Raw genomic sequence first — 27,938 nt, 5'->3', positions numbered from 1 at the left:
TGGTGCCTGTTGAGATGTTGGCTCAGGAACTTCCGTGTCCTGAACAGGAACTGTCCTCGGACCCACATGAGATCAACATGTATGCCAGACACATAAAAGTGAAGCATACACACAAAAATACATTTTACATGTAAATTGTTTTAAACGTTATAACCTATTTCTGCATAGTTTCTATGCACAGTTTTTACTTTTTAATACACAGCTTTTATGCAGATGCAAGCACTGTGCAACTGAGAAGAGGTTATGCCTAGTTTTGTCTGAAAGTCTCGAGAGGCCTGTCCTTGATGCTGTAGCATGGGAGCTCATGAGACAGTCTCCTATCAGTTTACATCTCTAGCTATAGTGTTCATGGGGATTCTCTCTGTAAGAAGAAACACCTGACCATGGGTCATGTCTTCCATAGCAACTATGCAAGGCCATAATTAACATGTCATTGTGAATGGCTGCCCTTTCTCCTTTCCATGTGTCTTCAGGGGAGCTGTTGACACAGTCCATGTTGTTTATGAAACACCTGCTCTTGATGCTGCAGTCCAATACAGTCAAGAACTGGCTTAGCCCTGTTAAAATTCAGATTGTATAAGTATCCTTAAATGTGTACAGTATGTTCTGTTATTTTCCAGTGTTATTGAGAGCCTCTCTCTGTGAGGAAACTTACAAGGGAAGAAGTGTTGCCGATAAACCTCAGATGACCCACTTCATGTATTAGTAGAATTAATCACCATGTACACTGAAAACTATTTGACTTATCCTTACTCTCCCACACCTGCTATAAAGATGCTAGAGTGAATTTACAACACATAAAACAAGTTGGTATAAAAGTTGAAACAACAGCAGAAAAAAATTCACAAGCTATTATGGTTGAACACCAAACACTTCCCTTAGGCAAGAAAAAGTGAAAAAAATATTTCATTGTCTTTTGATAAAAGGAAGCAATTTAAAATTTACTCCAAGGAAGGAACTACTTCTCAAAAAACAAACCCAATCTTTAAAGAGATGAAGAGATATGACATACGGTGTCATTTGTGGTCTTGCTCCATTAGTTCTGTGAAAAGAATATGTTTTGGTTAATGTCACCACCAGGTCTGAACTGTAAAAATCTGGATTGGGTAAATTTGTGTTCTAATTACTCAGTGATTTAAAACTACAAGTTATATTTAATCTACATAAGATCATTAAGACTTTAATGTGTTTTTAAAATAGTTATTGGAAGGATTGTGAAATAATAAATTAATGGAATTAGTAAAAAATTAAAGAGCAAATATATTAAGATTGGAAATTCAGACACTCATATGCTGTGAGATTTGGTGTTAATAGAAATTTGAATGTCTCTATAATTTCACGTGATTTGAGGTTATCAGTTTGCATCATGGATCGTAAGTGTAAAGGATTAAGATGATATTTGAAAACATATTACATGTGTGCAAACAAATCTTACTTAGAAGTTGCTGGACAGGAACTTAAGCTGGAAAAGTAACTAAGAAATGTTTAGTACAGCAGAAGCCGTGTACATACATATATATTACATATATGATTTATGTAATTATTACAGTCACTTTTGTGTGTACAGTCCTAGTCATCTCATTTACAGTGTCATATACTTTCATATACAGTTCAGATAATCACATGCTGGAAAAACTTGTGATAACAAATGAATGAAAACCATCTTTGCAGCCATATAAAAATCTAACCACCTGAATAGCGCTGCCTTTTCCTTTTACAAGCAAATAGCGCCATCTAGTGGTTATAATTTAATATATCCCAGACGTATTTAATATATACGTAATTTAATAGATACGTCTGAAAACCAAGGTTACACTTGTCTATTCGCATCTCTTGGGATATAGAAAGCATATATCCCTCACAAATTTGTTTTGCCTTTTTAAACGAATAATCAAAATAACTGTTTCTATATTCTAAAATTCTTAAATGAGAAATCTTAACTTTTCTGTAACTTGATGCCAAATATTAAGAACTTCCATACTGCTCCAAACTCCACCATAACACCTAACATAATTCAGAATCTAAGGAACTAAAATAACTCTTTAAGATCGACTTTCCTCTTCGTAAAGGAATCATTCTTATTTTGAGGCACAGGAGGGTAAACTGCACCTCACTGCAGTGTTAAGAATGTGGTATATTGTTTCAAATTTGTGTTAGGAAACCGAAGACTTTATATGTGCTAAGCTGCACTATAATATAGTCTCTAACTTCTATATCAGTATTTAACAAGTATTTAGAAACTAATTTCTACCCAGTATACAATGGCCTTAAACAACTTCAGAAATAAAGCTGAGTTTTGTTCTTAATAGAACAACCATGAAATGATAGCTGGGGTTTTATGTTTTAATAGTTCAATAACAAAATGGAAAATCAATTGTTTCATTCATTTAAGTACAAAAGTAAACCCAACTAATTTTAAAATGCTTTTACTTCAAATATGTCAAAACCTAAAACCTAGACTCTCTCCTAGCCCTCTTCAAACAGAGATGAGAAGCAGGAAGCTGGGGCTAGCCCAAGTCGGGGTCGACCCAGTGCCCCAGTACCTTCGGAGCGCCAGGTCACTCTGTGCCTCGTCGCTGATGAGCTCAGACTCGTTCTGGGCGATGCGCAGGGCCAGCTCCCGGTCCCTGCACTCCTGTGCCAGGACGGCCTGCTGCTGGGATTCCTCCTCCCGCTGTCGGGCCAGCTGGGCCTCCACCTCGGCCTGCAGCACACAAAGCCACACCTAGCAAGAGCTCTTCATCCTCGCAATTATTACCTCAAACAAAAGGAAAGCTTAGTGGCCCGGGCCAGATTCTCTACTAACAGACAGTGCTTAAACACAAATCTGTCACTCTTACAAGGTGCCCCCACCGTGATATCATTAATGCTTCACCTCCCCAAAGCCAAATGAAGCTGCATGGCTCCGCCGCCGTTCTGTGACCACAGCACGGGTATCCCGAGTGCTACATGAGCATCGGTCACTAACAACAACACATATGGCAGAGGATGCAGGACTGAATGACGGCTGTTACACTTACAAGCATATACTATGAAAGGCAGACAAGAGAAACCTGATCAACCAACCATTCCCAGACAGGGCTCTTTAAAAACTGGGAATGGGGGGTCAGGTGGTAGTGGCACAGGCCTTTAAGCCCAGCACTTAGGAAGGAGAGGCCAGTGGATCTCTGTGTACAGAGCAGTTCCAGGACAGCCAGGACTGCACAGAGAAACCCTGTCTCAAAAAGAAAAACAAACAAACAAAAAACCAAACTGGGAGTTGAGGACTATCTTAAGACTAACTCATTCGTACTGTTATTTATAGTTACAAAATAACACTTCAAAACACTCAAGTTATTTTTAAGCAAGTTTTTAATTTTTAGAATATACTTAACTTATTATTATTATTATTATTATTATTATTATTATTATTAAATCACTTCCCCCCTACCTATCATCCCTCCAGACCTTCCCATGCCCTCCTTCCAATTCCTTGCATGTCTCCTGCGCTCTCAAATTGATACCCCCTTTTTCTGTGATTAACTTTGCTTACTATGAAGTAAGAGATTTCCACATGGGATTTTTATACATATTTCATTTTGGTTGACTTCTCTATCCCTACCTCATCTCTCTGCCTACTTTCCCCTGCACCTCCTCTCCCCCAGTATTCTCCCTGCCCCTGTGTTCCATTGTCTTTCCCTATCCCTTAACATCTCTGTTCCGTGTCTCACGGCCTGAACCCACATGCAGTCCCACCTGGACACAGGTATTTGTCTTTCTAACCCTCAGTTACCTCACTTAACATAATGCTTTCTGGTTCCCAAGGTTACACTTAAGTGAATGCTTATCTGAATTTCCCCTCAATATAGAAACAATACTAATGCTTACTGAACTAGGAATTGTTCTAGAAGCTCTAACATGTAATAACTCGTTGAATATAACTACTATTTATCCCCACTCTACAAAAAGAAACCATTTCTGTTAGTGACGAAGCCTGGATTTGAATTCACTTCCCGAGCACCAAAGCCCCGCCTCACACTCCCTTCAGAATTGGCCTTTAACCCTGGGTAAGCCAGTGACAGCTCTCTGGCAGGCCAGTTTGCCTCAGTCTTTTCGATACTTGTGGATTCTGTTTCATAGAAACACCGTCCAATAAGCACACACCTGGATCCGTTTCTCATCGTCTTCCCTCTTCTTCCTTTCCTCCTCTTCTTGTTTTCTCTTCGCCTCCATCTCAAGTTTCCTAAGAACGGGAGAGAGAACTCTTCAAAACTTTAACCATGACGAATCCTTCAGAAGACAAACAGGCTAAAAGTGAACAAGCATCAGAGAGCAGGATAAACCCAAGCCAGCCTCTGACCACATGCATCATCAACTTGGTTCAAATATCATAGTTTAACTCCCCTAAACAGTTCTTAAATAAAGCAAATACAATCATCTTCCATAACGTAAAGCACTTCTTAGATTAGCTTGCTAACGATGAGTTCACAGCCAAGGAAATGAAGTTGGCGTATAAAAGGGCAACCTGCATGCCTATGTTAATAGAAGCATGTATTCACAATAACTAGGATATAGAATGAGCCCAGAAGCACAGCAGAGGATGAAGAATGAAATCCTGCCATCTACAGCAAAACGGATAGAAGTGGAGGACATTGTGTTAAGTGAAATAAGCCAGGAAACACAGGAACCGAGTGTTCTCTCTTATGGGGGACTTAAGGAAAAGACAGAACTGCCTGAAAGTAGAGTAGTCATTTCCAGGGGTACCACAGAACGCTTGCCAGGTAAGAGACAGGGAGGAAGAGAAAAGGAGTGTGCGGGCACATCAAATGCACACTATACATGCATGTTAGTAGCAAACGAATCCCATTAATATGTATGGTTAATATGTTTTAAACAAAGTTTTCTGGGCAGGGTGGTTCATGCCTATAGAGGCAGTGGCAAGAGGGTCACCACAAGTTTGAGGACACCCTGATTTATCTATTTTATTTTATATTTATATACATTTATATAGCAAAATGTAAGTCAGCCAGGGCTAAAAGACCGTGTCTACAAAAGCCAAGGAAGAAAATAAAGCTAGATTGTATTAAATTAAGTTTTTGTGCTACCGCTCCTTCAAAAAGTCTCAGACTTTAGGGCCAAGAAGATGGCTCAGAAGGTGAAGGCACTTGCCACCAAGGCTGATACTACCGATCCCAAGAAACCACATGATGAAAGAGGGTACAACTCCCACAAGTTGCTCTCTGACTTCTATATGCATACCATGGCAAAGAAGTGTCACACACACACACACACACACACACACACACACACACACAGACACACACACAAATGTAATAAAAAATTTTCAGACTTCAGTTTTTTTTCAGTTTTTAGACTTACATGTCTGGAACATCCAACCGTAGTTAACAGTTTCATACAACTATATAAAATGAGCATTAAATTTTTTCCAAACTCATTCTAAAATTGTTCAACTTGTACCAGGCACACTCAGAAGGCTAGAGCAGGAGCATGAGAGTTCCAGGCCAGCCTGGGCTACATGTTGAATCCTTGTCATAAAAAATAAATAGATAAATAAATAAAACTCGTAATCCTCTGATCTGAATAGGATACAGCATTAGGCAGCCATCAGCCACCGTCCTGGAGACTTCCAGTGAGAACACAAACGCCTTACATCCGCCTCTCCTCCTCCTCCTTGTGCCGACGCCGCTCCTCTTCTTCACGCCTCTTCCTCTCTTTCTCCATCTCCTCTTGAATGCGCCTCAGCCTCTCTGCCTCCTCCTCTTGCTGTTTCTTCTTCTGCAGTGCACTGAGGAGCTCTTCTGAGCTTTTAACGAGCGCGTCATACTCTTTCTGTATTTGTTCCCTCGTCATCATGGTGGACTTAAAAGGCCAAATAATAAACATGTACTTGAGCAGTTCCGTCCTCTGCACAATATGGGCCTGCTTAACACTACTGAACTGTACACTTGAAAATGGCCACAATGATAAATTCAATGTTTTGTGGGTTTTCACAATTAAAACAAACTCTAAGATACATGTAAACAGCTGGAAAAAGTGACCAACAAGTCCATGTTCATATATATAAAACAGTTTCACCATAGCCCAGGGTAACCTTAAACTGGCTATGGAGCTGAGGAACCTCAGACACTAGGATTACCGTGGCACACCGCCGTGTCCAGCCAGTCACACATTTTTTTGAACACTGTCTCCATACATAAATTCTTGACTCTAGGTTTTACCGAGCAAGCCACCAACAGCTGTAGCGTGCTGTGAATGATGTTATATAAACGTAGCTTTAAACTACTTTTAAGGAATGACTATCTCATTTAGTCAAAGTTTGCTTTCTTTACTTACAGCATTTAATTAGTACCTAAGGAACAGTTGGGAAATTACATCAAAACCTGCTGGACGATTTTCCTGGGTTAATTTTGATTGATGATGATAACCTCATAACCAGTCTCACCTTTGATCTGTGAAGTCAGCTAAATCTACCATAGCATTTTCATCCTTTTCTTGGTATTTTTTTTCTTTCTATCTCTAATATTTACCCTGTCTACAGGAACTACAAAAAGGTTAATTTAAGTGTGTTGACTTCTGAGTGCTCCCTGAGAAAAGCCCATAAAACCCTAACTAGCATGTAATTGGGGAAACTGAAAAAGACAAAATATGGTAACAAGCATTATAGGAAGTATTTTCAAGCAATTGAAGATGAAACCAAAAATAACCCCACTTCTTCATTTTAAAAAAATGAAGAAAATGTATTACTACTTTTAAAATAGCTAAGTAAATTATGAAGGTAATGTATTAACCACAACAAATCATGTATCCTAACAGCACTGATACAAAATGACATGCATAATTATGACAGAGAACTATGTAAAAATGTATGCATACAAAGTATGATTATAAAGGAAATACAAACATATACTAGCTGAATGTCTAATGTGGTGCTATAAAAGAGTTTTGGGTGATTTTCTTTCCATTTTCATCAATGACACATTAATTTTATAATTTAGCCGTTTCCTTTCTGGGGCCTGAGGCTGTAGCTCGGCATCTGCCCACCATACTCAGCACTTTGGTCAATCCCCAGCATCACCAGAAAGGAAAACAAATACAAAAGCATAAAAATTGGTTTTGGAAAGTAGAAAGGATAAAACAAATTAATTCACATTAACCCTCTCTGAATTGTGACTGTAAAAGCTTAACAACAAAGGTTAGTATTTTAGTTACCCTCTAGAGGGGGAACATTTTGCCTAATAACAGATAAAAATCATATAAAAATTACTCATCTTTTTAATGCAAAATTTTTCAATTATTGAGAAAAGATTAATGTGAGTACCCACTTGTTAATGTTTCATATCTTGAATAAATAAGCTTATTTTCCTATACAAGTTTAATACCAATAACAAAGATCAGCAAATTATACAAAAAGTTGAAGTCAGCTGGAAAAAATCACCCACCTTAATTTTGGCCATCAAAGCATCAATGGAAATTTCAAGGTCTTTGATCTGTCTGTTCACCTCCGGCTTTCCATCTTTCAGTGCACTGACTACTTCATTAAACTTATCAAGTCGTTTCTTCAGAGTGCCCACCTTAACAAGGCCATCAATGCTGCAACAGAAAGACCCCATCAGACATTCCCCCCACAAGCTAATGTTCTAGGGAGGACTCTCACAACAGAAACTGAGCTCTGAGGCCACCCGGGCAAGCTACTTCTGTCTTCAGGACTCTTTATGGTCTGTCCAGGTCTCTCATTAAGTATAAAAAGAATCAAACACATGTATGAACAGCATTGATAACTGCCAATAAGATCGAGGCTGGCTATGTTTAGACTGGAAAATGAGGAGTTAAATAATAAAACTCAAATGACCCACATCACTTTGAAAAGGTGTGCTGTCCACAGCTATTCAAACTTTCAAAGCTTAAAAAGTAACTTGGTAATACAAATTTTAAATAAGATGAAAATGAAATATATACAGTGAAATGATACACAAGCAAGACAAGATTATTTTATGAACATTTTTGAAAATTATGATCAGGCTATTGAGTATCTTCCAACACAGCATCTAACTTTGGCATCATCAAGAAACTCAAACCATGAAGTAACCAGAAGAGCAGTCTCTCTCAGCCTTTCATTCCAACCTTTTAGTGTTCACACTTCTGCCAGGCATTCAAACCCTTTGGTAGAACACCAAGCTAAGTAACGAATGAGCTGATTCTGAATACACTGCACAAACAAGCCATTTGCAGAGAAAGCGGGACCCAACTGCTCTTCATCATGACTTCATTGCCATTGTATATTGTAGCGCTGTATAGATCTTTAGGTACTGTTCATCTTACCGTGGTTTGTGTCTCCTTTTGCAAAGCCACATTCGAATGGTTTTCTGCATTTTAATGCATGCTTCAGCTCGATATTTTATTTTGTTTTTCACTATGTGTAAGAGTAAAATAAAATGACAGAAAAAGTTTGGTTTAAATAGGACATAAATTAAAAACCCATTCGTTTCCACAAAGCAATTCTCATAAAATCTTGATAAATATGTTATTCTAGCCATTAGATTTGTGAAGTCTAATGTTTCTAATGTAACCTCTTAAAAAATAATTTTAAAATGATTGATGCAGCTAGCATTATATTTCAAATGTTATCTGCAGTATGCAACATTACTATTACCAAACTGTCCTGGGCCATATTTCTATTCAATGTTCTAATAAATATTATGTCTTTTAAAAAGTTAACCTGCCAAATGAGTTTAGGAAATACAGTTTACTTCCTTCTGGAAACTCATACTGAACATTACAGGTGTGCGTGCTCTCTAAGGATCCTACAGTAAATGGGTCTTCAACAGTTAGTGTCTAGAATTTCCTAGCATACTTGGAACTTAGATTTTTCTTTTTAGAGCTTCCCAATTAACATTCTGCAAAGATCCTATCTGGTAAATGACTGTGGCATGTCTTTATGACACAGTCCACAAGTGGGGCATGTGATACAATAGCTTAATAACATACACTTTCCTCCAAAATGCACTATTCATAAAGCTGAAAGCATGAACCCATAGGAAACATTTATATTTTACTTGGAAAATAATGGGGAAAGAGGTTCTGTTGTCTTTTTTCTTCATTATAGCTTTTTTTATAAATATGCACTGTTGTCTAACAAAAGATCTCAATAACAATGTGCCTTGTTCCTTTGTGCTAGACCAAGTGAATTTTACTCTTCTGTTAGTAAAGATTTCTCTACTAACTCCCCTCACATACACAGCATTGTTTCCAGTACTCTGGTAAGTATGGGGAGCATGGTGATTGATTTCCATATAGCTCCCAACAGTCAAACGTTCACCATGACCTTCAAGGAATCCAAAATATTCTGCACTCACTCATGTTTTAGACGGGAAGAAAGCAGCTGCTACAATGTGGCAGAAATGCACTCAAACTCAGCTTCCTCTAGTGTACTGAAGAGGATTCAGAAAGGGAGGAGCAGGGGAGGCCACAGAGATAAACCCAAACCCAACTACAGTCCAGAAAGGAAGTCAAGGAACTCAAACTTCGCACCTATTGAAGGGGGGCTAGGAAAGTCTTTTGATTTAAAAAAGATAAGTGGGGTGGGGAGCTAGTAAACAATTTTTGGAACTAATGCAGTTATTATGTAAGTGATAAAAAGAGGTCACACTAAGGAACTGACAATGAAAATAAAGGATTATACTATCTGAAGCCAAAATCCACATCATTTAATAACTAATGAGATTTCATGAATAAGAAAAGAGAGACAAATCCAGGGGTATCGCTTGCTTAGCATTTGGAAAGCCCAGAGTTCAATACACAGCACTTCAAATTAAATACCCCAGGGGGAAGGGATAAAGACAGAGACAGACAGACAGACAGACAGACAGAATATAGATCATCTATGCGAATGTCTAATGTAGATGTCATTTAGGCAGAGAGAAAATAGTTTCAGCTAAAATCGGAGAAAATGGGGAGGTGTTGGGGGTCAGGGAGAGAAAGGGGACAAAAAGAAGTGAGTAAATTCTGTATTGCTTAGGACATGAAGAAATTAACACTCCTAGAACAGATCTCAGATAGGAAATGTCATTAGACCTTCAAAAGATAAAAATAAGTCTACAAATGCTGGCTGAGATACTGGGGAACCATTACATCAGACACACCAGGAACCAAAGTTGTGCAGTAGCATCAGGAGACAGCCTCACAACATCCCTCAGACCACTTCACTGCCAAAATAACAAACCTTGATGTGAAATTTAAAAAAAAAAAGTTCTGGTGAGGACTTTGGGTTTTTTGTTGTTATTGAGACAGAGCCTCAATTATGTAGCCCAGGAAGGCCTTGAACTTCCTTTTTCTTTAATTTTCTTCACATACGGATGTTTTGCCTGCCTTTATGTCTGTGCACCACATACACGCAATGGCTGCAGAAGCCAGAAGAGGGCATTGGATCCCCTGAGACTGAATTGCACATAGCTGTGAGCTGCCATGTGGGTGCTGGCAATCAAACCCAGGTCCTCTGGAAAAGCAACCATGCTCTTCGCCACTGAGCCATCTCTCCAACCCTGAGGCTTGAACTCTTGATTCTTCTACCACAAGCTGCCAAGTGCTGGGATTAAAGAATGTGATACTATTCCAGAAAGAAAATACTTACGTTTGATGACTGAGAGTGAACACCATTGAACTTTCTTCCAGCGACTACAGACTAGCCAAAGATTGACTCTTTTTACCAACTCTGCTAAGTGATCAGGGTCAGACTTCATAATCTGATCAAATTCTGCAAACTAGAAGTAAGATAACTTAGTGTCAGCATTAAAGGGTAAATGTGTTCAAATAACGAGAAAATAAAATACATGGATTTCAAATCCCAAATCTAACTTCCTGAAAATCTTCGAAAGCCGATTCCAAGGACATCTTAATAGGGTAAACAGAAAATGTAAATTTGTTTGGCCATATCCCATGGCCCTTTTCTTTTGTCCTTAAGCAATTTCTTGGAGCTTAGGATGGTGACTTATTCCTAGGGAGCAGCAAAAATAGGAAAAGGGAAAACTCCTAAATGACTAATTACAGAGATATTTGAGGGAAAATGTTGAAAAGAGCTAACGTGTCTGAGCCAGTTCTCAGACACCCCACAGTTCTTGACAGTGAGGTCATCTATGACAGGAGAGCCACCAAAGTATTGTCTCTCCCAACACCCACCACCATTTTAGACAAAAGTAAGAAACTGCAACTAAGAGACAGAACACACAAATGCAATGGATGTTTGGCTACTAATGAATGAAATGTATTACTTTTGTTCTTTACCACCAAATTCCAGAATTATTTCCATTCTTCACCAAATATCACACTGAAGCATTAAAGGTGTCAGATGCCAGTCAACAAAGTGGTTTTTTAATCATAAAAACTTTAAAGGTATAACAAGACTACACACTCTCAACCTGCTTGCTTTAAGCTTCCAACTAGCCCTTTTCACCTTTCTGGAGGTAAATAATCCGAGTTCTTTCTCTACCCAGCTATTAATTAAACAGTTACTAAACCTCTGAAATGGGAGAAATGTTGGAATTATGATAACTAACACTAAATAAAGCGAAGCCAACTATGAGCATCTATATTTTCCTTTTCTCCTAACTTTTCATAAGAAATGGTATGGTTTCTGGGACAGAGACACCATAGCGAAAAGCCCCTTCTCCTAGTACAAACACACATTTTCATCTGGTGCTCACAAATGTGAAGTCAGATTGATTATCATTAATTTCTCCTCAAGATGCTAGAGGTAGCTGACTGGTGAAACTAGTTACTTAGCCACAGTAACAATTATGTTTACAGTTCTAAGGATGTAATAATTACGTCGGTATTTTACATGTTAAGATGTGGAAATGTTATTATGAACACTTGTGAACAGCCTTAGGTGTTTGTGTACAGAATACAGTTAGCTATGAAGTAGTCTACAGTCAGTGACTATCTCAACGACGGTACTATGTAGCCAAACAACCTAATTTATGTAGTGTTTATACACCCCTTCACCGTAAAATTTGGCAAAAAAATCAGTACAAACTCCAGTCCAATTTCATATGCTTTATATATCTACCACACTCCAGTGAAACTCTCTCACAATGAAGACTCCAAAATACTATGAAACCTCACCAAGCAAGTGTTACATGCTTAGAATCCTAGCATTGAGGAGTCTGGGACAATTAGATGGGCCAGCGTGGGTTACATGCTGAGCTATCTAACTGGTCCAAAAATGAACATATTCTAGAAATGCTTTCAACTTATATTAAATGTTAGAGATGTGTGGTTATTCCTAATTTAAGAAAAATTCCATGATGCTCTGATTCTAATATTGATTAAAACTAAAATTTAAACTCAGAATATGAAACACCCCCAAACAGAAAAACTGTGTGAATAGAAACATATTTTCACACTGCTATATGTAATATAGTAATAATATCAATCACTAATAACTAAGAAAATACATACCAAGCCCAACTATCATATGCTAAAGTTTACAATAAATACATGTTTACCTTGCCAGGTCTGAAAAATACTTTAGTTAGCCCAAACTTGTAGTCAACTTCATTTAATCCCAAAGCTTTAAAAAGAGCCTGAAAAAAAGATTTAAAAGTTGAGTTCCAACTAGAAATTAATAGAAAAAGATTTGTTGCTAAGAAATTTGTATTGAAGCAGCATTTATACCTTACAAAACAGCCTTGGATCCAATCTTGCAAGTTTATCTGGCATGTACTTTTTGTACATATTATAGAGTTCGTGAAATGAGGCTCTTGAAGGGAAACCTCCTTGCATTAAGTCCAACACAGACACCATACCTAGAGTCGTGAACACAAATAATTCCCAGTCACAATACAGAAGTACAGGGTAACATGTGAGTGACTCACCAAATTTTACAAGTGAACGCTTATGAAAAGGCAACTTATAGAGAGAAACTATCCACAGTGAGGCACTACACAGGGAATACATCTCCAGCCAGTATGCCCCAACTTATTTATCACTTAAAACAACCACAATGAAATCCCATGTAAAATCAGCATAGCTGATCATTTCTCAGACGCAGCCCATCCAAAAGGCTCCAGTATGATTTCTATCTTTTCAAAATCCACAATTAAAAGTATATAAAGCAAAATCCTGCATTTGGCCACTCTCCCCATTTCTATGTCTTCCCAAGAACTAATACAAAGCAAAAGAGAATTCATTATTTAAACATTATGTGTAATATAACATATCTCCTCTCTCTCTCTCTCTCTCTCTCTCTCTCTCTCTCTCTCTCTCTCTCTCTCTCTCTCTCTCTCACACACACACACACACACACACACACACACACACACACACCCTCACCCTTCTAGGTTCTAGCCCCAGCCTCAAAATCAGGCCTCTTCTACTAAAGAAACTAATCTATTGGTTGTGAAGTCGAGTCCATAGAATAAAAATAAATTATTAATTTAACTCTAATAAATGGCCAATCTGAGCCTCGGGTCAACCTGAGCTTTTCTGGTCAGGCTTGACAGCAGACAACACAAGAGTTACAAAAGAAGAAAACCTGTCTTCTCTCATCTTCCCTATGTCGTTCGATATTCGCTAGATAGTAGTTTTAGTATAAAGTATCTGTGCTGGTTGGTTGTTGTTGTTGTTGTTGTTCAACTTGAAACAAACTGAAGTCATCGGGGAAGGGAGAACATCAGTTCAGAAAGCTGCCTCATTGTCCTGTAGGCAAGCCTGCTGGGCATTTTCTGGCTTAATGATTGATGAGGGAGGGCCCAGCCCATAATGGGTGGAGCCACCCCTGGGCAGGTGGTCTTGGGTCTTGGATTTGTAAGAAAGGTAACTGAGAAAGCCAGACAAGTGTTTTTCCAGTGTGTGCTTCAGTTTCTGCATCCAAGTTCCCACCCTGAGTTCCAGCCCTGACTTCCCTCAGTGACGAGCATGACTCGGGGTTGTAAGACGAAATAACCCTTTCTCCCGTCAAGTTACTTTTGGTCATGGTGTTAACCACAGAAATAAACAGCAAATTAGAAGAGTATCTTAAACTAATTCTCCTCAAAACAGAAAAACAGAAAAGCCTAAATGAAAAGTCAAATAGAATCCACATCTTCAACATCACTGACACAAAAAAAGCTCAAGAGCTTTCACACACTCAGACTTGGTGTTCAGACACAGTCACAAAAGTCAACAGGCAATAGGATTATTCAGTAAAAATACTGTGCTGGGAGCCAAGGGCATAACCTAGCGGTGGGGCACACATCTCGAGCTCAGGAGTCCCTGGGATCCATCTCTACAAAATCCAAGTAAAAATTACTGTAACAAATGGTCATTTTTGTTTATTTATTTGGTTGGTTGGTTGTTTTTTTTTTTGTTTTTTTTTTCTAGACAGGGTTTCTCTGTATAGTTTTGGTACCTATCCTGGATCTCACCCTGTAGACCAGGCTGGCCTCATACTCCCAGAGATCTGCCTGGCTCTGCCTCCAGAGTGCTGGGATTAAAGGCGTGCACCACCACCACCACCACCACCACCACCACCACCACCACCACCACCAGGTACTCATTTTTGTTAACTGCATTAGTATGAGTGCTTGTTTAGCTATAATAGCAACTATTTTCAAATGATTAAGATGTAGTTATTAAATCAATATTAAAGAAGCTAGGAGTGGTAAAAATCTGAATATGAGTAGCATATGTGGAAAACAAAAATGATAATATACCTATTCTTTATTCCTTATGCCAAAATGAATTCCAGTTGGAAAAATTAAAATGTAAAATAGAGAATATAATTTTTAATAAGTGTATTTTTAATTTTACAATAATCTAGGAAACAATGGCTCTTCTCTATAGATTGAATACTAGCCTATTGGACTGCAAAAAAATTAAAACCCTGTGAGAGAGTATGCCAAGTTAATAGCTTCAGATAACAATTTGGAAACATTTATCTTTTATATAATTTCAACTTTTATGAATCTAAATTATAATTTTATCACTTATGGAGAAAGACATGTGGAGACTGTCCAGACATCCAGTCACTTCTCACAACAGAAAAACATACAAACAAAACAAGCAGAAATAAAGACCCATTCATTAAAATTGTATTACACTCATAAAATAATACATTGATTAGAAAACTAGGATTTATCTAATCAGCATAAAAGTATATCTAAGGCATAATGTATACTGATTAAATCAACACATGGAGACCACTATTTTCTTCCTTGCAGTTCTGAGGACAGAACCAGGGCTTTGCACATGCTAAAACAAGTATTCTACCACTGGACAGCCCTAATTCTTGGCTATGTAGTGCAGGCTGGCTTTGAACTCATGCATTGCCGGAACAAGATATAATTCTCAGATATGCTAGTATGAAAAAAAAAAAAAAAAGTAAGGTTCGGTTAGTATTGGCACAGTTTTTGACAATGAAATGCTGTCACCTGTTAAACTACAACCATGTTAAAACACACTCTGGGGCTGGAGAGATGGCTCAGAGGTTAAGAGCACTGACTGTTCTTCCAGAGGTCCTGAGTTCAATTCCCAGCAACCACATGGTGGCTCACAACCATCTGTAATGAGATCTGGCATCCTCTTCTGTATACTAAATAAATAATTTTTTTTAAAAACACACACTCCGTGTGAAGGAGGAATCCCACTAACTCCCCAGTGAGCTCATGCTCTATTAATCTAAACACACAATGGAAATCCACCTGCTTTACAAAGATGCTGGATGCTCTTTGTCAAAATCCTAACAGGGAAAAAAGACAAATTCAAGGTCATGAAAATTACCTTAAAGACAGTATACAAAATGTATCACTACTGTGTTTTTCAGAACATATCTGTTAAGTAACACCAGAGTAAGGGCATGCTAGAAACCGGACTCCTCTGTAATGTATATACAAAGGGTTTCAAACAAATGTAATTACTTTGCAAAAAGAGTCCCTCATTGTATATACGGAAAAATATTAGTTGACTTTCCAGTATTTGTTTAAAATTAATCACAACTATATTTCCGTATCTGATAGACTGTACATTCCATTCAATGATGAATAAGTGTAATACACACTAGAAAGACCAGGACTTTGAGGAAACCAAAACACAGTTCCTGGAGGGAAACTTTAAATAATTGTATATAGTATATATTATATATAATAATTATACTAGCTGACTGATGCACAGTAGACAGCACACAGTGGACAGCTCACCAGTCTCATGAAGAACTATACAAGTCCACATAAAATCTGTATCCGTGACTGTGAAATAAAAGTGCCAGGCCTCCTCCCCATGAACAAATCCCCCTTTGGGGCCAGGATCAAGGCTGGCTTTCACAGGAAGTGATACTCAGCCGACATATGAAGCATGAAGGAAAGACATCCTGACAGGAAGCAGATGTACTTAGACCCTGCAGTGGGAGGAAATGCTAAGAGCAAATCTGTATGGCTGGGGCACAGACAGAAGAGAGTGGAGAGAGGGGAGCTAGGGACACACAGGCCAGAGGCTAGTTCAGGATTGCACTCTGCACCCCAGTACTCATCAGGAGCCATCAGAGCACTACAAGCAGTAAGAAGACTTGGTCAGAGCTGAATGATGAAGTCACGAGACTGTAGATGTCCACAATGCATTGAGCAGATGCACGGATACGTGGGCGACTGCGGCAAGGAAGCAAGAGAAGGCGTCAGCTTCAGGTGGGAAGCGACAGACAGCATGCACCGTAGTAGGGAATAAAACTTAAAATCACTTCTACAGCAGTCCCACCAGCCACATTTCAAATGCTCCAGAGTTCATAGAGTCAACCCCCTGGTTACCGTACTGGGCGTCAGCAGGGGTTACAGAAGGAACGGAAGGCAGGAGGCAGAGAAATCAAAATGACAGTGGCAAAGAGAAAAAGAACTGGGGGGCGGCGGGGGGAAGAAAAGGCGAATCTGGAAAGCATGGGAGTGAGTAAGTGTGTTCTAGTGGAAATGGGGCACTCAGTCCCGTGGGGCCTGGCCCAGCACTTAATCAGCACTGCTGACTCAGGAGAGGCAGGAAGGGACTGCAGTACCAGGGACAGGAGATTCCTGCCTCTAACAGGCCAGAAGCAGGTGAAGGGGATGCAGACAGGCAGAAGTGCTTGGCGGCAAGAGAAGCCATCTCCTGGCAGAGCTCTAAAGAGAGCAAGGGGGGCTGGGGCTGGGGGCGGGGGGAGCTGGCTGGCTCTGCAGAGAACAGAAATGTATAGAGCAGGGAAACTTGGCAGGAGAGGTTTAGAGCCCCGAAAGGTCAGTGCCCAGGAACTGAAGTAGTGCCAACCTGGCTGGCCAACCAGCCCTGAACAGATGAGGAGAAAGCATTGGATTAAATTAGAGAGAAGAGTTAGAAATAGACCCAGATGTCAGGAAAACTGAAGCCTGCCTCATCTGGGGAGGACTCTTTAACACAAAATTAAATGCAGAGCTCTGGAAAGAGTTTACTTAAAGAGACCTTAGCCTGGCTGTAAATTGGCCTCTGAGAGGAACAGAATAAGGTCAGAGAACAACCAGGTTTGAGAAGCAGCAGGGCCTGAGCTGGACCAAACCAAACTCCAGAAAGAGCAAGGCAGCAGCTACAGCTGGGATGCGTGGGCACGGAGTGTCAGAGCCTGAGGCTTCTGTGACTGAGCAAAGCCAGGGCCGTGGCTGGAAGTGACAGATCAATCACCTTCATAAAAGTGCCACAGAGCCTAAGGGCTCCATCCTGTTTGGATTTTTTTTTTCCCACAAACAGTAGAGGAGAAGCAAGGACACCAACCCCCTCTTTTAACCCAGTTGTGTGAGGACTACCGTGGACTGCGGCTGCCCAGAAGCAGCCTGCGTAGAGATCCAGGTTTGCCAGTAACAAGTTCTTTATAATGCCTACTTCCATGATATTACTTCACAAAAACTTTAAGTCAAGGTTGCTCAAGTTATCTGCTTCCTGTGCTTTGCTTATAACTATGGGATGGTGAGCTATTGCTTGAAGATATTGTGACAGACTATGAAAATATAGAAATACCTGAACACTGAAGTTGAGACAGAATTTGGGCACCTTCAAAATCGTGACTTGTCATCTTTAAGTTGGGTTTGATGCAGCGAATGAAGCTTGCTCCCTGAAAGAATAAAAAATACTTTTAAGGTTGTACATTTAGCATCTTTACATTTCTGTATCTATGAACACCACCAACTTTCACAGCACATTAATGTTAACAACACATGATAACTAAAAGGAACTTAGAGTTTTATTGTCATAGTTCTATAATTTGAAACTTGAAATGAATGTCTACATTCTAAATAAATGTTAGCAAGATGACATTTTATTTTTGAATGTCAAAAATCGTTTTATAAAGTCTTTCACTGCAAAGAATTTCATCCCTTTTGAACAATGCACTCTGTAGGCTTAACGATCTCCTCATGAAGGGTTTGGCTTTTTTTTTTTCAGGGCCGGGCCTTGCCCACACAGGCAAACATTCTACCACTTAGCTAGATCTCTGGCCTCTACAGAGGCTGGGAAGGGAAATAAAAATAATGCCATTTAAAATTTAGGCTAAAATGTAAGCAAACAAAACACAAACATAAATCAGTATTTTCATTCAACTTCAAGAATATACAGGTCTCCAATGGCACCACTGTATGTTTTGTTTATTAAGCAATATTTTCAAAACTTAAGGGCTTCCATGTGGTGATCATATTTTGCTGAATGAGGCAGAAAGGATACTGTTTGTACCACAATGGGAGTGCTGTGTGTGGAAGATAATGTAGCGGACAAACAGTTGCTTCTCTTCAAAGTGGCCACCATACAACCCTAAATAACTATTTCAATAATGATGCTCACCACAGACACTTGGATGACATGTTTCTACAAACCACAATCACCTCATCATTTTAGAGCAGTGCACTCTGGGAAATGAAAATAAAACAACCTCCTTATAAGCCTTGACATTTGAAGATGCCTGGCTCGTGAGGAAGAGTGCACGTGAACTCTATCAAATACATTATACACATGTATGAATTTCTCAAAGAAAAAATACTGTATTTTTACAAGGTGCTTAGCTCTTACGAGTCAAATATTTTGGACTCGGAAACTTCATGATTTTCTGGATGGCTCCAAAGGCAAATTTATCAGTAAGTAAAGCAGTAACAGCTTGGCCAGAGTGAACATTTGGCTGCTGGAGATGGCTGATGCCTTAAAGGGAAGAGTATGAACTTGAACTCTGATATGTATAAAAAAATAAGCCTTTCCTTGGAATCACAATTTTTCTACAATCCACATATTCATTGTCTTTCTTTTACATTTTGTTTTATAAAGACAAACTCCCGCTTTGTAAGCCAAGCTGGCCTCAAACTTAAGAGTCTCTGGCCTCAACTTCCCAAATTCTAGGGTTGTCAGGTATGTGCCACCATACTCAGCAATTAAGATTTCTTTCTATATGGGTTTTGTTTTTCTGTCAAAACAGTGGGGTGAACCCACGTGTAAGTTCAGGGCCAGCCTGAGCTATATAAGGAGACCCTGTCCAAAAACGTAAGAAAAAAAAAATCAAGAGCCAGGTGTATAACCTGTGTAAGATCCTAGGTTTAATGCCAAACACCACCAAAAAACAACCAGAAAAACAATACCAGGGTGAATCAATAAAATGTAGTTAAAAGATGAACTTGTAGTAAGCGTGGCATGTGTAAAGAACAGAAAAATAATGAGTTCATTTTTGTCTGCAGCACACTGCCCTGTCTGGAGTCTTACTATACTACACTTCATGCTTTGTCTTTAATAAAATGTCTGCTCTTTTTCACAATACTATTTTCAATTTTGAGAAATCTTCATTTATTTACCACAAAGACTTTCAAATAATTTTAAAAACATACAAGTGGATCAAAGACCTCATAAATCCTCCTACACTGAACTTGATAGAGGAGAAACTAGGAAGTAGCCTAGGATGCATTGGCACAGGAGACCACTTCCTAAATATAGCACCAGTAGCACAGACACTGAGAGCAGCAGTTAATAAATGGGACCTCCTAAAACTGAGAAGCTTCTATAAGGCAAAGGACACAGTCAATAAGACAAAATGACAGCCTACAGAATGGGAAAAGATCTTCACCAACCCCACATCTGAGAGAGGGCTGATCTCCTAAATATACAAAGAACTCAAGAAACTAGACAGCAAAATACCAAACAATCCAATTTAAAAAATGGGCTACAGAGCTAAACAGAGAATTCTCAACAGAAGAATCTCAGATGGCTGAAAGACATTTAAGGAATTGCTCAACATCTTTAGTCATCAGGGAAATGCAAATCAAAACAACTCTGAGATAACATCTTACACCTGTCAGAATGGCTGAGATAAAAAAAACACTGAAGACAGCTTATGCTGGGGAGGATGTGGAACAAGGGCAACACTCCTCCACTGTTGGTGGGAATGCAAACTTGTACAGCCACTCTGGAAATCAGTATGGCAGTTTCTCAGAAAATTGGGAATCCATCTTCCTTAAAACCCAATGATACCACTCTTGGGCATATACTCAAGGGATGCTCAAACATCACTAGGACACTTGCTCAACTATGTTCATAGCAGCATTATCTATAATAGCCAGAACCTGGAAGCAACCTAGGTGTCCAACCGAAGAATGGATAAAGAAAATGTGGTACATATACACAATGGAGTACTACTCAGCTGGAAAAAAAAAAAAAAATGACATCATGAAATTTGCAGGCAAATGGATGGAACTAGAAAAAATCATCCTGAGTGAGGTAAGCCAGACTCAGAAAGATAAACACAGTATGTACTCACTCATAAGTGGATACTAGAGTTAAAGCAAAGGATAATCGGACTACAACTCACAGCTCAGAAGACACTAGGAAACAAGGAGGACTCTAAGAGGGAAGTACAGATCACCTTGGGAAGGGCAAATAAATGAGATCTCCATGAGTAAAGTGTGGATGAGGCGGGCAACAGAGGAGAGGGGATGGGAGATGAGAGCATGAGGGAATGGGATGGTCAAGCTTGGGGAGGGATGGGTGGGAGAGCAATGAAAGAGATAACTTGATAGAGGAAGACTATTGGTGAAATTATTAAGGCCGCTCCACGTAGTTAAAAGGGAGGTTTATTTTGTGGGGTACTATTATGGGATAAGGGAGAAATTTGGGGGTAAGGAAGAAACTGGGTGCTAGGGAAATTCCCAGGAATCCACAAGGACTGGGGATTATACTACCAGCAACAGTGGAGAAGGTGCCTGAACTGGCCTTCCCCTGTAATCAGATTGGTGAATACCCTAACTGTCATCATAGAGACTTTATCCAGTAACAGATGGAAGCAGATGTAGAGGTTCACAACCAAGCACCAGGCCAAGCTCTGGGAGTCCAGTCATAGAGAGAGAAGAGGGATTATATATGAGCAAGGGGGGTCAGGATCATGGATAGAGATATTTACAGAGACAACTGAACCAAGTTCAAAGGAACTCACAAACTTTGGACCAAGAGCTGTGGAACCTGCATGGGACCAGACTACATCCTCTGTATACAGGAGACAGTTGTGTAGCTGGGTCTGTTTGAAGGGCCCCTGGCAGTATAATTAGGAGGTATCCCTGGTACATGAGCTGGCTTTCTGGATCTCATTACCTATGGGGACACCTTGCTCACTCTTGATGCAGCAGGGAGGGGCTTGGTCCTGCCTCAACTGAATGTACCAGGCTTAGCTGTCTCCCCATGGGAGAACTTACCCTGTTGGAGGAGGGGGATGAGGGATGGGTCGGGGGGGGGGGGGGGGGAGAAGAGGTGAGTGGGAGGAGGGATGAGAGGGGGATCTGTGGTTGGTATATAAAAAAATGAGTAGAAAATTTTTCAAAAACTAATAATAAACACCTTACCATCTCAAAAGCTGACTGTATATGTGGGTATGGGTGTAGGTGTGGCTGTGGCTGTGGGTATGTATGCATGTGTGGGTGTGGTTGTGGGTATGGCTGGGTGTGTCTGTGGCTAGGTGTGCATACACTGGGGTGTGCACTGGGGCTGGCTGGCATCCCAAACCTCATGCTTACGAGCTAAGAGTCTAGCACTGAGTTAAATTCCAGCCCTCTAAAAACCAACTTCTTTTTGAAAGAGAATGTGGTTTAAAATATACCTCTCATTATCCAAAGGTTACTGTGCTTACTTGAATAACCACTAATAATAATTTCAAAACACCACTTTAAAAACGTGTTTTCTTATTAAGCATACTCACAGTACTTCGGAGTTTATCCAGAAGCAAATTTAACTGTGTCTAGTAAAGAAAGAAGACAAGATTATTTCAAAAGGTCAAAATGCACAGTGGAAATGAATTAATATTGACTAGCCACTATTAGACTAGAATAACATGCAAAAACATCCATATGGAACATATTATAATAACCTTCTGGCACACAAACTCTGTAACAGGCAGCATCATGCAAAATGGCTAATGAAATGTCAAGGACAATAATTTACATTATTAACAGAGAACTTGTATAATTAAGGCTGAAAATTAGTGACACTAACAAAGAAGATGAATAAGAAAAATTATATAAGCAAGGAATGAAAGCACGTGAAGATACTGGGGGGTACTCAGTGTGAAAGCTGCAGTGTAGTATCTAAGTATGGGGCAAACAAGGCACCACTGTGTCACATGCTATGAAGGTGGAGATGTTTAAAACGAGCACTGTTTGTACAGCAGGGTTAGCTCATGCAGCATAGCAAAACAAAACTGCTTTATCTAGCTTCAGAAACTCTCTTCCCTGTTTTAAAATGTTATATATTTCAAGTGCTTTTAAAACTTGAACAATTTCCTTAAAATATTTTTCACAATGAATACAGTTACCATACTTTCCTAGTTTCATAATATTGATTATAATTTACCCTGGCTCAGTGTGCTTAAATTATGTTTGTTTTGCTAGTCTACAAATTAATTTTATGCTGAAATGCTTATTATGCTACTTGGAAAATACAAATTAAGATGCTAATCCTTAAATTAACATGTTTTGTTGAGCATAGTTATAATTAATAGTAACATGCAGACTTTGCTGAATGCTTTTCTGTGAGGCAATGCTCAAAGAAAGCTTTTCCTGAGTATTGTTATGTTTAATCCCATGAAGAATCCAGCACAATGAACCTAATTAACAGTAGATTATTAGCTTCCTTATACAGGTACTATTAAGATCTAGGAAGAAAAATAATGATGTGTCTGAGTCCATGGAGCTAGCAACGGCAAAGCCCTGACATCAAAGTTCATTCTCTTACTGTGTTATTAGAATAAAATGAATTTGTCATGGGACTGAAAATTACAGTCACATGCACAAAACTAATTGACAGAAGTCAACATCACACATAACCAGTTGACAGAAGTCGACATCAGTCTGTACCCCAGACAACTGAAAAGCAGGTCAACAGCCTCTTTGAAAAGAAAGCAACAGTTATAAATCCACTCTTTTTTAAGGGTGCTGTTTTGTCCTCCCCCCAAAAAAAATGGAGATAAAGTCAGAATAGTAGAAGGAAAAATTAAATAGCCACAGCTGAGAAAACAGAAAGAAGTCCATTAACACAAGCCAAAGCCCAGGAGCAGGAGTCCTCTTGGCAAATCAGGCTTCATGTGGTTTTTTCTTATATAATTATTTTTAGATTTGATGTTAACTATGTATACATGTTTGCATGTTGCAGTGAGTGCAGTTACCCTCAGAGGCCAGAGGCTTCAGGTTCCCTGGAACCAGTTCCAGGCACATGTGAATCACCTGATGTGGGAGCTGGGAACAGAACTTGGGTCCTCTGCAAGACATCTCTCTAGCCCTTTATTTTATTTTTATTTTTATTTTTATTTTTATTTTTATTTTTATTTTTATTTTTATTTATTTATTTATTTATTTGTTTTTGGGTTTTTTTGTTTGTTTGTTTTTCAAGACAGGGTTTCTCTGCCTCCCGAGTGCTGGGATTAAAGGCATGTGCCACCAACGCCCGGTTATTTTATTTTTAAAGACACAAATATTCGTGTTTATAATATAATAAGATTTCCAGAAAAAATAATTACTTTTTCTAAAACACTATCAGTAAGTGGTAGAAAAATACTTGGTCCCATGGCACTGGATAACTGGTGTTACTGCAATGGAGCCTGTTTTCTGTTTGTCTTAGACAGCTCACATTTAATTTAACAAGCTACTGAAGTATCTTTAAAGTTAAGAGTCCTATGAAAACTTCATAACAGCCCAGAATGGTAGTGCATGTCTTTAATACCAGCACTCAGGAGGCAGATGCCAGTAGATTTCTGTGAGTTCAAGGTCAGCCTATTATGAGTTTCAGATCAGCCAAAGCTACAAAATGAGACCCTGTTTCAAAATAAAAAGACTTCATTCTAAAGCATATCAGAGAAAAACATGTGGAATATTTTATTCTTATCACTCAGAGTTTTTGCAATCAGTGAAAAAAACTGTTTATATATAAACAGTTACAAGGTATTTGAACCCTCCAGTTAAAGGTTATTTATACTGTTTATCATTTTAAGTATATTTTTAGTAGCAATATCACTATTTTCTGTGGAGGGGTCTGATGGTAATGTTCCCCAGCCTGGCCCTGAATGCCTAGGCTCAAGTGATCCTCCTTGTTGGTCTCCTGAGTCATCTGGGACCACAGGAGCCATGACACCACACTTAGCCCGTGTGCTGTTTTCAGACCAACCTGTTATCAAATGTTTAATCTGGAATGGAAAAATACTAGATAAAAAAATTTTGACACTGAGTATATCAAGAACTTATAATTAATACATCTTAAAATTCAAACCCTCGCATTCAGCGACCTAAAAATGTTTTATGATTTTTCTTCAATATTTATATTTTGAAAGCTTTGAAAAGAAACTTAGTTTTTAGAAATGTAAGCATCAAGTTAGACATTCAGGATCCATGACAATTCTTTCTTGTTTTGTTCATCTGGTTTGGTTTTGGGCTTTGAGACAGGGTCTCACATAGCTCAGGCTGATCTTGATCTAGGTAGCAGAGACTAGCCTTGAACTCCTGATCCTCCTAGCTCTAATTCCCCTGATCTGGGATTACAGACATGTGTCACCAAGCCCAGGTTAGGGCCCATTTCAACCCAAAAGGGATTTGAGGTTTGTGCTACTAGTTAGTACCACAGTACTATTTATATAAGTGGTTCTTAACTGGTAGGTTATGACCTGTTTGGGGGCTGAATGACCCTTTCACAGGGGTCACATATCAGATGTCCTGCATATCAAGTATTTGCATTATGATTCATAACAGTAGCAAAATTAGTTATGAAGTAGCAATGAAAATAATTTTATGGTTAGGGTCACTACAGTATGAAGAACTGTAGTAAAGAGTCACAACATTAGGAAGGTTGAGAACCACTGCTTTATATAAATACTGTTCTTAATTATATCATTTTTAATATTTAAAGTATGCATTTCAAGAAGCAAAATGCAGTTATATAGAAAACATGATACTGGAAACATATAGAGAATTGTATTTCTTTGTTCTACACATTTTAATTATTTACTAAAGTTTTTTTTTAATTTTCCTATACTAAGTAATGATTATAAGCAATACTGAACAATAATTATAAGCAATTAATTGCATTCTATCACTAAAACACACCTTGTTTTAAAATATTCCTTTTTAGATTTTAAGAATTAATTTCTGACTCAAAATTAATAAAATAAATTATTCTTGAGCATTAGATAAGCAAATTAAAGAGTTTTCCACACCAGAGCACTCTTTCATAAAAGTTATCAAAAGCTCTAATTAAATTTTACTGTAATATGCATGCCCATGATGCCATGAGAGAAAATGCATTGAAAATGAATCACAAACAGAACCATTAACTTGAGCCATGCTATGAAGGCGATCATTTACCTGAAGCCCCTGGATGTGCCTGTTTTTCCTCTCTCAACTCAACTAGTCCTCTCTAGCCATCTGGAGCTGAACTACTGCAGCTAAACAGAACTGCTGAATAAGGAAGGGGACAGAAAACATGTGGGAAAGAGAAGGCTTGAAGGTCACCCAGGCAGTATGCAGAAGCAAGAACACTAGGAGAATCAATCAGATTGCTGTGTGCAAACACAGTCTGGAAATATAAGCATTTCTGTAGACTCGGTCACTACAACCACAATCAGATGGTACATACAAGCTTGATAATGCAGGGTCCTCTCTTGAGACATACCTGGGGCACTTCCATGATCTACATGATCCACTTTACAATACAAAACAATGATTTTTATTTTAAATACAGCCAAAACAAAACCCTTCAGTTGAGTTATGTAGCACAAATACCTTGAACTTGTTTCCCACGCTGATGAAACTAAGTTTTCCTGCCTTTTGTTTTGTATCTTTGTTGTTATTTGTGGATGATTCAAATAATGCCCGTATAAACTTATCCCTGGATTCACAAATCAATGATTCAAGAGACATATGGAGTGCATCATTATTTTTCTCCACAAATTGGGTCTGAAAAAAAAAAATCGGATAAATTGTTTCCATCCACATTGTGAAAAACATCCCCTAATTGAGCTCTGAGAAACCACATATGTTCTGTTTCCACACTGACCAAGAGAGCAGGGACTTCAGTGTGGGTGATTAGTGTATCAAGAAGATGAATTTGTAAAGCCATTCAAGTGTAAAAGGCCGAGGCTGCCATATTGCAGTGTGGCTGCAACACCAACTGTTTTCTGCTAAGCAATGTTGTACTCACTGTCTCATAGCACACTGCTCCTGCAAAGTGTCTGATAATAAAACCTTCATCGTCTCTGAGGTTCCTGTGCACTGCCAGCTTTGACTTCCTGGGAATCTGGGGGGAAAGTGCAGACAGATAGAAGTGACCACATTAAGAAAAGACTGTCAGTGACTTTCCTTAGACAATCCCAGATGCAGATTACCTGAAATATTAAGAGAAGTTTCACATTTCTCATAATTATGCTATGTTTAAATGTCAGGTACATGTTAAAGTTCTTGTGGAACCTAATCAACATTTGCTTGGGTCTTAGTGAAAAAAATTGATGTAAGAGCAAAACATACACACATGTACACCTGCCCCACAGGAAACGCACACACACACATGCCTGCCATGCACAAAACATACACATGCACACCTCCTACACACAAAACATACACTCACATGCCTGACACACACAAACAAATACACACATCCCTGCCACACAAAAAACATATACACATGCATAACTCCTACACTGAAAACATATACTCACATGCCTGACACACACAAAATATATACACATGCATGCCTCACATACACACACACAAAATATATACACATGCATGCCTCTCACACACACACACACACAAAATGCATATATGCACAAACTACCACACGTAAAACATACACATGCACACTTGTCACACACAAAACATACACACATGCATGAATGCCACACATAAAACATATACACACCCCTTCCACACAAAACACATATACACATACACACACATGTGCCACACACAAAACACATATACATGCATGAATGCCACACACAAAATAAACACACATGGGCGGATGCCACATACAAAGAATACACACGTCCATGCCTGCCATACACTGAAACTGGTTAACAGTGCTTCCTGTTCTTCCAAAGGCCTTGGGTTTGGTTTCAAGTAACCATATCTAGCAGCCCAAAACTACTGCCACTCTAGGTGATGCAACATCTTTTCCTGGACTCTGCAGGCACTATGGTGGTGTGCATATACCCACAAACAGACACATTTAAAAATAAAACTTTATTTGAAAGCAAACACAAAACACAGTTCCAATTTTTGTGAAATTAACCTCCTGTTTCTAAAGCTCAATCTTCATGCTTATTAGATCACTCAGGGGGTTTAAACCTCCCTCACCTCCCTGTGGTGTTGTTATAGGATGATTCTCAAGTGCAGCCAGGAAGAAAACCAGGAGGTCAGCACAAGGACACTTCTGGTGTCTCAAACCAGCCATCCTAACACTTTCCACAGTGAGCCTGAAACTACTTC

The 27,938-nt window shown here is 39.0% G+C and overlaps 1 protein-coding gene across 15 annotated transcripts in view; it reads right to left on the bottom strand.

The window, feature by feature from the left end:
• Myo6 (myosin VI) overlaps positions 1 to 27,938 on the bottom strand; it is a 147,091-nt gene that overhangs the window by 16,372 nt on the left and 102,781 nt on the right. For 5 of the 15 annotated variants that reach the window (XM_036193214.1, XM_036193220.1, XM_036193217.1 and 2 more), the window contains 14 exons: positions 26,653 to 26,748; positions 26,235 to 26,408; positions 22,172 to 22,210; positions 17,977 to 18,070; positions 12,670 to 12,800; positions 12,501 to 12,578; positions 10,628 to 10,757; positions 8,320 to 8,410; positions 7,440 to 7,590; positions 5,651 to 5,859; positions 4,144 to 4,222; positions 2,544 to 2,704; positions 1,436 to 1,474; positions 1,013 to 1,042 (listed from right to left, as the gene is read on the bottom strand). In XM_036193214.1, the coding sequence (XP_036049107.1) occupies positions 1,013 to 1,042; positions 1,436 to 1,474; positions 2,544 to 2,704; positions 4,144 to 4,222; positions 5,651 to 5,859; positions 7,440 to 7,590; positions 8,320 to 8,410; positions 10,628 to 10,757; positions 12,501 to 12,578; positions 12,670 to 12,800; positions 17,977 to 18,070; positions 22,172 to 22,210; positions 26,235 to 26,408; positions 26,653 to 26,748 (1,502 nt within the window). Of the gene's footprint in view, positions 1 to 1,012; positions 1,043 to 1,435; positions 1,475 to 2,543; positions 2,705 to 4,143; positions 4,223 to 5,650; positions 5,860 to 7,439; positions 7,591 to 8,319; positions 8,411 to 10,627; positions 10,758 to 12,500; positions 12,579 to 12,669; positions 12,801 to 17,976; positions 18,071 to 22,171; positions 22,211 to 25,817; positions 25,911 to 26,234; positions 26,409 to 26,652; positions 26,749 to 27,938 lie in introns of those variants that run through there. The other 10 variants (XM_036193225.1, XM_036193226.1, XM_036193227.1 and 7 more) reach the window with 4 other exon arrangements.

This window comes from Onychomys torridus, chromosome 7, assembly GCF_903995425.1.
Source record: "Onychomys torridus chromosome 7, mOncTor1.1, whole genome shotgun sequence".
NCBI classification, from domain to species: domain Eukaryota; kingdom Metazoa; phylum Chordata; class Mammalia; order Rodentia; family Cricetidae; genus Onychomys; species Onychomys torridus.
Note: the sequence above shows the minus strand (reverse complement) of the source record. Positions and strands in the feature narration are given on the sequence as shown.